The sequence below is a fragment of the Empidonax traillii genome, unplaced genomic scaffold, assembly GCF_003031625.1.
Source record: "Empidonax traillii isolate 1590-97213 ecotype Southwest subspecies unplaced genomic scaffold, ASM303162v1 scaffold808:size486820, whole genome shotgun sequence".
Classification (NCBI taxonomy): Eukaryota; Metazoa; Chordata; class Aves; order Passeriformes; family Tyrannidae; genus Empidonax; species Empidonax traillii.
In genome coordinates, this window is record NW_020956001.1 from 32,729 (window position 1) to 44,064 (window position 11,336).

Consider the following 11,336-nt stretch of genomic DNA (forward strand, 5'->3'; position numbering starts at 1 on the left):
CTTGGGAAACAGCAGAACTCTTAAATGCACCAGAAGCTACAAGTAAAGTCTAAAATATGCTAAGTTATTGTCACAGGGGAATATTTGAAACTAATTTTAAAGTTGGTAGAGGCCCTAAATGTGGGGTTCAGTGCTTCACTGTTGCATGAATCTGTGACTGGGGACATCTAGAAGGTCTACCCACTAATTCTGCCTTAGAAAAGAGAAAAATGTGCAACTGTATTGTCAACAACAACAACTACCTCAAACTAGAGGAATAGCCTTTTATGTTTTATAATGTTGGCTCACAGTAGCCTTCAATACTGCAGTGAGGTCATTGCCCCACTTTAAGGCTCTGAGAAATTACATGCCTTGCTAAAGGCTGTAAATAGCAATGAGAAATTCTTATTCCCACCTCTGAGTAGAAGTGGGAATTTGGCCTTGTGCTAGCTGAGTAGAGCACTGTTAGCCTTCACTGAACAGTCATTCCTCCCCACCAAAGAAGTGCAAGATGCACACTCTTTCCTTTTAGGCAGGCCTTCTGTGCTGTCCCCTCGCTGTGCTTGATGTTGGTGTGGGACCAGTCAGAACCACAAGCTGTGTGGGGCTCGGAGTAATCTGGAAAAACTATGAAAATACCTCTTTTGGCCCAAGGAAAGGGACAGCATATGATCAAGTGACTGCACCTTAAAGTGAGCATCCCACATTACAGCTGTAACATTGCATCACAGACCTTTCTGAGTCTAACCCATAGTGTGCAGGCTGTACGGTCCAAGCTTTGCTGTGGGTGATGGATACTGCTCAAGCAGGTGTGTGGCATATTTATGTGGTGCTGGGGTGCAGCTGCCAGAAGGTTTTTTGTGTAATTTGTCCTCCCGTTGTGATTGTCTCTGGCTGGGCATCTGCTTGAACCTTGTAGCTCTCAGTGCTGATATACCTCCAGTGTTGAGCCAATTTCTAATTTTAGATTGGTGTAATGTATTCGTTGAATTCCTTTCCTTTTCTCTTTCTATATGCTGGTTGACAAAGCTTTGACAAATGAAGATGTTAATTCTCTGCAGTTGGCCTCTTGGTTGTTCATTTTCCTGTCACTTGAAGTCAGTAAAATTTGGCTATCTGACAGCAGTAATATTTCTGTTCTTATTTATGAGAAAAGACATGGACAGGCAGTGCTTATGGTTTTTATCAAAACTTTTGGACTTAGAAGGGGTATTCTTCTGAGTCATCATTCATTATTTGCAGGTATCTTTGGTGCTTTCACTGGATGAAATTTAGACAGTACTGGGACCACATGACTTTTACTGACTCCCCAGAGGGTGACTTGATCCACATGTGCTCTGAATGATGTAAACAGCTTTGTTGAGGGAAGGGAACAAAGACCAACATAACTTGTGCTTGCTTTGAACTAGGGATAAATGTGGATGCCTTAAAGCTGAACTGATGTATCTTTTGTTTCACCTAAATGCTTTTTATTGGGGATTCACAAATGAGACTTATCAGCGAGACAGAGTTGGCAGTTCCTGCACTGAGCTTTGAATGTAAGTGTTGACTCGTGTACACGTTCATTTGCTAGGTGCAATCCATGCTTTGTTTTCTTTCAGGTTTCTGAGGTTCTTGAACTGAAGCTCTTCTGTTTAGCTTGGAAACCTTGCTGGAAGGCCCACACACTTTTGTAAACTCTTTACCTTGTCTGTCTCACAAGGGCCATTTATGATTCCAAGAGTGAACTCGGGACAAGGAAGGTTCTTTTTCGGTCTTGGGGCCTGTTTTGGTCTCACTTGAATTTCTTCAACTGGGCTTTGAGGGGTTTTCAGATGATTTAGAATGTGGCCGATTGGCTTCTTGGTTGCCTACTCAGTTCATGGTGCAATTGCATGCTTGTTATACATGAGTTCATTTCCCTTGAGATCAGATCCAGTCCTTTTGAGCAAGTTGGGTGGACTCTTGAGAGTCTGATGAATGTAGGTCAACTCAACTCGTCCTCACCTGTTAAGTCAGATGAGGCCTTCTAGCCATTTCCGAATCAAGGAGCCCACTGAGTTGGGCTACAGGAGTTGCAGGCTTGACTATGCAAGTGCTCCTAAAAGGCAGTCACTCTTTGACCTTGTCAAACATTTGAAGCCTATGGATGACAGCCTTGACCCTAGCTGAGTTCACTATAGATTGCTGGCTTTTTGTTTGGTCCTTTGCTTTGGATTCAGAGCACACAGCCTTGTTCCTTGACTCTGCCACCAATCCTGAGACTGAACCACTCCTGCCTTGGTTATCCTGGGAAGGTCTGGTCTGGGAGGCAGACTTTGTTTAGAGCAGTGGTGTCGTATATGCTTCTGGAATAAAAGAATAAATTTGTAATTCAAAGCTATTTTTGGTTGGGGTTGTGTGTTGCCTTGGTTTTTTGAACTGTCTCTCTGAGAATACTGATTTCTGCTTAGTGAGAAGGCTGTGTGGTGTTGTTGTTGTTGGATTTTTATAGGCTCTGGAGGATTGTGCTACTAGAGGCTTTTTCAGGATAAATCCAAAATAATTCACAATATTTAAAGGAGACTTCAAAGGGAGCCATCTGTGTCCCGTGTAACTACTGATTTTCTGTGTGCAAATCCAAACCTGTGTTTGATCAGATGAACTGTTCACTTGACCCCACAGCCTGTAATGGAAACTTGGCCACTCGACTCATGCACAGGGGTTTGTGCATTTAGGTAGAATGAATCCTGCTGGTTTTGTCAGCCTGTATCCCAGTCTTAACAGTTAAGGGGCTGGTGGAAGGTGGGAAACGGGGTGAGAATAGAATATTTCTGGGGCTTAGCATAGGCTGATGACTCAAGGTTTACAACTCAGGTCATTTTAGGTAGATGTTTCATTCTCTTTCTTGACTCTGTGTTTGCAGTTTCATTATTGGTTTGGGGTTTTTTGAGTGGTATATGCCCATTTCTTCTCTGTGTCCAGCAGAAGGCTGTGCTGTGTTCACCTTAGACAGCGAACTCCCACAGAATACCCAAGCAAGGAGGAAATGCATGTGTCATAAGCCCCTGCCCTCAGCCAAGACCTTGAGTTGCAACAACTTCCTCTGCAACAAAGAAAAGGAAATGGCTTCTGATGGCCTCTGGGTGTTGCTGAAAAATCAAGGAGGATGGCAGTGCTGGTAATGTTGAATGGAACCATCTGGTGTGCTGGGAAAAGTATACCAGAGAACAATTTCCATGAGAGGGTAAGAAAGGAGGTGAGGAAGCAAAGGCAGCTTTGACAGCATTCCATTGGCTGGAATGTGTGTATAAAATCAGTTTTCTGATTCAGCAGAAGCTCCGATCTTGATCTCGTGTCATCTCGCATTTGTTTCTCTACAGACTTTTATGTTTCTTCCAATTTGGTTGTTTTCCCAGGTGTGCAGTCTCAATACTGTACTTTTCTTCTTAAACCTGCTTCTCTGATGCACACGTTCTTTTGCTTTTTCTGAGGTAGTAGTCCTAGTCTGTCCTTAGTTTTTCCAGGCTCCTGATCATTCTTTTACTTCTGAAATGAATGACTTCTAATTCAGTGAGAGCCTCTAGCAGCAAAGTGTTCAGTATTTTCATTTTATGTGACTAGACCTTCCTACAGATCCTAACAGTGCCCCTATCCTAGTCATATTACTATGTTGTTCCATTTATATTGTAATACTTTTGCATTTTGACAACTGTATTGGACGTTGGAGCTGTCTGTTTTAGGGCCAGTGAATGGAAAAGGATCATTATGTTTGTCTGTGCTGGCTCAGCAATTTTTCTTCCCAGATCCATTTCTTGAATTAAGTACCCACTGAGGTGTTTGGATAGCCTGAATTTCTTCTCCATCCCAGCTATGCTGTACTATATTTATTACTGTTGACTTTTGGTTGTTGTGTTACCCATGTTCCAACTGGGAGTATTTTAGTCTTCCTCAAAGTCCTTCCAGATTCCAGCTAAACTTTTTGCCTTCTGTAGCTTTTCACTGTCCCTTTCCCTTTCTCTTTTGTTGTCATTAATACATCAGGCAACAGAAGATCTTGTGTACTGAATCCTGAGGTATTAGCTGGCATGTTGTTGCTGTGCCAAATGTAGCATTGTTTTGATAGAAAGATTTTTAATAGCCGGCTTACTTAGTGTGAATTTCCAAGTAGAAATAGGGCTGCACTGTAATTATTTATGAATAATATGTAGTGACCTAGTTACTGGGCTGCTTACTGTATGAATATGCCTGTTTAGCCCAGTGGAAGGTTGTGAGGAATGTCAAAAATGTCGAAAAGAAGAATGTCTCTGGATAGCAGCTTTTGTAGGGTTATCAAGAAACAGCCTCAGAGACAATAGTCAGGCTCTTAATATGGAAAATACTTCCTTCTTCATGTGGAACTGTTTTTCTTGACCTGCGAGCCAGAAAAACCAATGATTTTGGGTCACCTTTGAAGGAAAAAAATCCTGCCCTTGGTAGGCAGGGCCCTTTGTTCAGCAAACTGCAGATGCACAGGACAGGCCTTCTGTGGTGCAGAAGACACTGAAATATCATCTGAACCTCATTAAACATTGTGTAAGATCCGTGTTTGACGGTGTGACTGAAACATCTTTTTCTCTTGGAGTGTTCTTGCTGCTATTGGAAAGAAGCAGCGCTCAGGGCTTCCAGAGCAGTTGCTAACACAGAGGGAACACAAAATGCTGAAGGGAAGGGCTGCAGCGAAGTTCAGTGAACAAGGGCTAAGCAGATCAAGGGAGCCCTGATCTATCTTTGCTGTAAACTTGAATTTCTTCCTGGACAGCACAGTGTGCTTTAAATATATCCAAGAAAAATAAATATAAAATAGTTTTCCTGGCATAGACATTGACACTTGCAACACATTAGGAGTCTGTCTTATACATGCTCGTATATAAATATATGCACATATGCTGTCAAGTCTCAGCAGAAGGAGGATCAAGGAATCACCTTCCAGGAAAGGCAGAGGATCCTGACTTGCTCTCTTGAGTGGGAGGCTACTCTAGAACAGGCAGATGATCTGTTTCTAGTAGGTACATATCAAATATGCTGAAATTTAGACTTCTTTAGCTTTGAGTTTATGTCAGCTGAAGTAGTGAAATCCTGTTGTGAAACAGTCTTTAATTTTGCTCAGAGATACAAAAAGCATAATTTTATTGGGCTTCAAACTAAAAAAAATGAGCAAGAGAATGAGAAACAATGAAGCTGTATGGGTGGCTTGTGTGCAACTGTTTTGAAGTAATGCAGTTTAGAGTTCTCTGAAATGTGACAATGAAGCAACTTCACTAGCAGAGCAGGTAGAGCATCTTGTAAAATATTCCTATGGATGTTTTGTTCTGTGTTTCAAATCCTTTGAATGAGATGTAAACTTAATTTAACTTATTTCTTAGTTCCAACTACTTTGGTTATGTTTTACTGCAGAAATGTATTTGTTGAGAAGGAATGACAGTTTTTATCTACCATGGTCTGAGTAGTGGTTCTGCTACCTCCTTGAAGTGTCTTTCCTTGAATTTTGGCAGGAACATTACAGAGATAATAGGCATTACCATTTGCTTTTAAATGTATCACATGTCATTACTTGCTAGGCTTGTTCTTTGTTGTTACAGCAAAGAATTTATACATAGCACAGTCAAGTGGGTAGCTGGACTTTTGCCTAGCTGTTCAGTGAAGGGATTGAGCCACAGCACAGATTGGGAACTGAGCTTGTTCTCTCTACACAGTTAAGAAGCTGGTGCCTGGCTTTGTGGGAGCCAATTTGATGTTCTCTGTCGTGTACATTGTACCAAATCTCTTTGTACTTTTCTAGTTGAAGAAGATTGGTGGTGGTGGCTTTGGGGAGATCTATGAGGCGATGGATTTGCTGACCCGTGAGAATGTGGCCTTGAAGGTGGAATCAGCCCAGCAACCCAAGCAAGTTCTCAAGATGGAAGTGGCTGTCCTGAAAAAGCTGCAAGGTAAGGCAGAAAGGCCTTTGGAAGTGCTAAGTCACTGTGCATGTTAACAGCTGGAATCCAAAGTTGCAAATGTTTTTTATAATTTTCTCTTCAGCTTTCATCTATATGTAATGCTATATTAAGTCTTTCAGCTCAGAAGGTTATTACATCCTGCAGCTCCAGTAAGTTCCAGCAACAGGGACTACTTTTGTCTGCCAGGCTATAAGAACAATTAGTAGACTTAAAGTGAGTTAGTGGTACACTGGTCTCTGCAATCTACTGATACTGATTAGAAAATAAGAAATAAAGGAAGCGGCATCTGACTAAGAAATGAGGTTAGCTGATTGCCTCACAGAGGAGCAGGAGCATTGTAAGCATGATGGAGTCTCCAAGCAAAATGGTTGACTATTAGATGAGTGCAAAAAAGTGGATAACGCAAAGTATAGGGAAACTGACAATTAGCTAATTTTTCATTACCTTGCTGTTCTGAAGGCGAAGTGTAAAGTGATGTGTCTATTCTTAATTTTCCCTAACACAGCTTTATATTGGTTTGGATGTGGAAGTCAGCCTTGGGATCATCAATTTCTATGGCTGAACCTGGCAAAGCTTTTAAGCAGATTTCAAACTGACTGGGAAGCAGCAAAATGGGAGCCTTCCTTGGCTCGTATCCAGCCCTGCTGCCACTGAAGATGCTACACTGAAGAGGGACTTGCTTTGTATCAGGGTGCTGTTTTCTGTTTGGTGATATGAAACTATAATAAATAGGGCTAGAAGTTCAAAGTTCCTTTGCTGATCTTTAAAGTCGAGGGTGAAAGAAAGCAGACAGTATCCCAAAGGCTTTTGCAATCGTGATGAGATACATTTTAACACCAAAGGGTGCAAGGGAGTTGTCTTGCTGCAGTTGTTCCTGGCTGAAGGAATAGTAAAGGAAGGAGGGGTCTTCTACAAAAAGCTGAATTGCTATGGGAGGATGTAAACAAGGAATTTCCAAATCTGCCTTTGAGGGACTGAGAACTGCTGTTTGCTGAAGTGCATTGTGCATGGATTTGCATGTTAAGGCAAGGCCAGCTATTGACAGGAACAGTTCCTGTATTCTGATATAATATGCTTTTGAAGGGATGTTCCTTTTTGCAGGATTCCTGCTTGGGCTGAGGAATCCCCTTCTGTTGAAGCAGTGAGTAGGATCCTTATCACTAGGGCTTGTGCTTCAGAGATAGTGTTGTGGTCTTGTGTTTGTGTCTCTACCTCTTCTCTTGTACAAAATCTCCAGAGATATGATTGAATTAGAGGGTGAGACTGTTGCAGGTCTTGTGAGACGGGTGACTCAATATTTGTGACAGATTGCCTCTAGGTAAAAGTCACTGAATTATTTTTGAAGGTCAAATAGTTTTCCACGTTTCAGATCTTCTAAGAGGAGAACTGATAGGCCTCTTTTGAATATACTGTGTTGCAATAGATGCAGCTGAGCTGTGTAAAGGAGAAATCAACCCAGGTCGTTAGAGGAATCTTGCTGTTGAGATGTGAAAGGCCTGGATACACAAGTTCCCAGAGAACAACAAAGCAGGTGTTTGAGGTCTGAAAACAGTGGACTGAGGGCAAGCCAAGGCAGTGATGGAGATTTTTTAGTTTGGTTGTACACTTGGAATTTTCTGAATTGAGTTCAGGGTATGACTGTGTAGAATGTTGGATATTACAGTGCCAAGAGACAATGCTATCCTGCTGGCTAGTGTCAATATGTGTTATATCCAGGGCAGAGAATGCTTGAAACGTGTGACCTGAGATCACCATGTAGGACTAGCATCAGAAAATGTGCAAGGCATTGACTAATACATGTGTACTGCCATCAGTGTTTATTTCTGGAAAATAGCTGAGAATACCAAATGCTTGAAAAAACACCCGCATTTGTACACAGCATGATGCCGTAATTGGGAAGAGGGAGTGGTGGTGTGTAGAATTAGGACAAGTCCCCTGGCAAAGCAGTTAGTAAATATTAAGGGACAGAAAAGACCAAAGAAGCAGATTTGGCTATGCATCAGCTATCCTGCATTTAAGAATGACACATTACTTCAACCATAGTTTTACAAATCAAGCTGTTCTGTGAAGAATTTAGCTTTTTTTGGGTTCAAGGTCAATCCCCAAATGCTTTACAGAAATAAATGATAAAGTTAAAATAAGAAATTGGGTTGAGAGCATTGGGAATCGTCTATTGTATATGTTTTCACTGTGAGTGTTGCAAAGAGGTGACTAACATTTCAGGAAGGGAAATGCTGCCTTTATCCTAAAATTGGTGAATAGAGGAAGTTGGTGGTGTTACCATAGGTGATATAGTCAATTCATGGGTTTCTAGATGAAAAGCAAGGGAATAGTGTTGTCTAAAATTCCTCTGTATTTTTCTGGTAGAACTCTTAAATATTACCCCGTTATTGTTTTCTCTTTAGGTGTCACAGCAACCTTAAAGAACTAATGAGCTGCTGCGCTTTTCAGAGCTTGTAATCAGAGTCTAGCAAGTGGCTAGAGCTTGGCAGAGCTTGGGATAGAGAAGACTGGCCATTAGCCCATACTGCAGACCTATCTCAGGACCTGGTTTGAGTACAGCCTGACCTCTTAGTGCAGTGTTCCTGATCGGTGTGGACTGCAGGCTGTTGCCAACAGCTAGGCTTTCTGGGGCACTTTGTGGAATAGCCACATAAGGAACACAGCTGCAGGTAGGCCCCTGCACTAGCAGTCCCCACAGAACAACTGGGGAACTGAGCAGATAATGACTCCTTGAGAGAATCTCTATTCCTTCTAACAAACACTGCGTGTAGTTTTCTGCTCTGAGGGTGGTCAAATGCCGGCACAGGTTACCTAGAAGGATGGTTGTATCTCTGTCCTTGGAGATGTTGAAAACTCAGTTGCATGTGGCCCTGGACAACATGCTCTAGCTGTCTCTGCTGAGACAAGGGTGTGGGTTAGACGATCTCAAGAGGTGACTTCCAAAACAAATGATTCTGAGATACTTGTGCTTGGCCATGTGAGATCACACGTGGTCGTGACAGCGTCTCTTAACTGCTCTGTAGTGTCATTCTGTTCTGCTCATACTTGATTTGATTTTTCTAGCTTTATATTGCTTTTTCTTTCTGTGTTTAGATATTATATGTTTCCCAAAGGCAAAATTCCTTCTGACTTGCATTGTTAATTGCAAGGATCACTGATCATCTTCTGGCCAAAATTCCGAATCTATTTACTGTCTTGAGTGTGGGATACATCAACAGTGGTGCCCTTTATGCTTAGGGTAAAACACGATTGAGAAGTCAGTTTAGAAAGTTTCTTACTCAAGCAGCTGATGAGCTGAAGCCCTCGGTTGTCCTGTTGTACCTTTACCCGAGAAGCTTTTAGCCAAATTTTTATCTTCTTCTTGCATTCCGTGGACTGTGTTAGTCAAAATCAAAACTTCTTGGTCCCACACAGTTGCTGTAGAATATTTCCTTGTTCAGGCTGGACTTGCAGGGCTCAGGGCATTCTGTCTGGTGCTACTCTATCTGGCCTTTTTATTTTCATCCTTGTCAAGCACTGTTTGGCTTACATTGTCTTCTGACAGGGGCTTGGCACTGTTGAAACAAAGCCGTTTTCTCTGTGTTGGTGAGCGTGCTTGGGGAAGTTGCATTCTTTTTGGTACCATTAGGAAAGCTGACCCCACTATCACAGTGTGTACTCCTGTCCTTGCTGCTGAAGGAGGCCTGCACCCTCCCCAGGGCCTGATTTTACTGATGTCCTCACTGCAACACAAGCAGATGGGATCACCCATGATGCCAGGCCCCTTCCATGAAAACAAGTCTTTCTCTCCAAATCCTCACCACGTGGTGGCATTAAGGCAACTACAGCTTATGAACTTGGACCTCTCTTTTACTTGAGATCCCACCATGTGTTTACCCACTGCCTGCTGTAGGTGAAGTCCTTTGCCATTTATCAACACCAGCCTGAGCAACCCTTTTGGCCTAACTACAGGAGTTGCTTGTCACTGCTGTCAGGCATGATTATCTTTGGCTGACCTGCCCCTTCCATGGATGGAATATGCAGGACCAAGTTTACCCGGAGGATCAGAAAATTTTCATTCATTGAAGAAGGCTGCTCTGCAGTTCCCAGCTACCAGTGTCATGAAGAATCCAAGGAACCACCTTAGAGAATAGACTTTTGCAGTCATAGGTTCTTATATACATGCAAGTATGGAAATTATAGGAAAAATTAATGGTGGACAGCACTAAGGAATGTGTGCATGGAGTTGGTAAGTATAGGGATAATAAAGTAAAAACAGGAAAAAGGATAACAGTGAAAGATATGGGGGATTTTACACTATAAACTTCATGTATTTGGGGAATTTTGCTTTGGGTTAGTTTTAATCTGCCCCCCCGTCTGAGGCACCATTTGTTGGTTTGCTTTAGGATTTGGGGACTATTTGGTGCGCACCTGAAATGGAACTTCTGGGTCTGTTTGCTCAGAAAGAAGACCTTACATGACCCAAAGCCACTCTTTGAACACTGACACACGGTAGTTGTAATGATTGAAGGCAGTATGGGGACTTGCTGTAAAACCTCGTTGCTTTTATAAACTAGGACTCTGAGGTTCCTGTTCTCTGGAATCATGAGGAGAAAAAATGGGATGGTTTCCTATAATTGAAAACATGGAAGGAAGAATACTATCACCTCTAGATGAGCAGATGTTTTTCCATCCCTTCAGTGCTTTGCTAACCCTTTGAAATACTGATTTATTTTATTTCCTTTGAAGTAGAAGTGGACAGAAACCTGCCTGCTCTCTCTGTGACTTTTTCCCCCACCCTGGGTTTGCTGTGGAGCATCATTCAGCTGGCCAAGGAGCATTCGTGGAGTACTATCTGGACTCAGTTTCCCATCTAGGACATCTTTGAGGTTAATCAAAATGCCACATCTCTGTTAGAACAGCCCTGGGATAGTTTTGAGGTGCTTGGCTTGGGCTGTCTCAGTCTGCATTTCTAACAGCAGCCTTAACTGCAAAAACTGTAAACCAGTATCCCTGATTAAATCCAGTGGGCTGCTGCAGAGAGGGGTATGAGGAAGCTATCTTACATGCCAAACCAGGTATTGTGTCCTCTCTAGGTGCTCAGCTCAGGCTGTGTGAGGCTCAGAAGCAGATGCTTTGAATTAAAAAATATTTTCCCTGTCCTTACCTACTTCTCGATAAATCTCTCTGGCAGCACTCTGGGGGCTTGTAAGACCAGGACAGTGCAGCATTCTGCATGCCTTCTGGTCCACAGGCTCTCCAAAATATGGATGTAGCCACAGCATTTGGTTTCCTATGCTAGGATTCTCTTTGGAGAAGCCTGGCAGATTGTAATTTAAAATGGCCCAATTATTCTGGTGCTGGGCACTGTTTTCAGTTCATCTGCAGTGGCAACGTTGCCCTGGTGTGAGGCTACAAGGCCCCATAAACTTGCTT

General features: G+C 42.5%; 1 protein-coding gene across 3 annotated transcripts in view; it reads left to right on the forward strand.

Annotated features, from left to right (window-relative positions):
* The window catches only part of TTBK1 (tau tubulin kinase 1), a 104,040-nt gene that overhangs the window by 17,052 nt on the left and 75,652 nt on the right, over nucleotides 1-11,336 (forward strand). For all 3 annotated transcript variants that reach the window (XM_027901701.1, XM_027901698.1, XM_027901700.1), the window contains exon 3: nucleotides 5,759-5,906. In XM_027901701.1, the coding sequence (XP_027757502.1) occupies nucleotides 5,759-5,906 (148 nt within the window). The remainder of the gene's footprint in view (nucleotides 1-5,758; nucleotides 5,907-11,336) is intronic.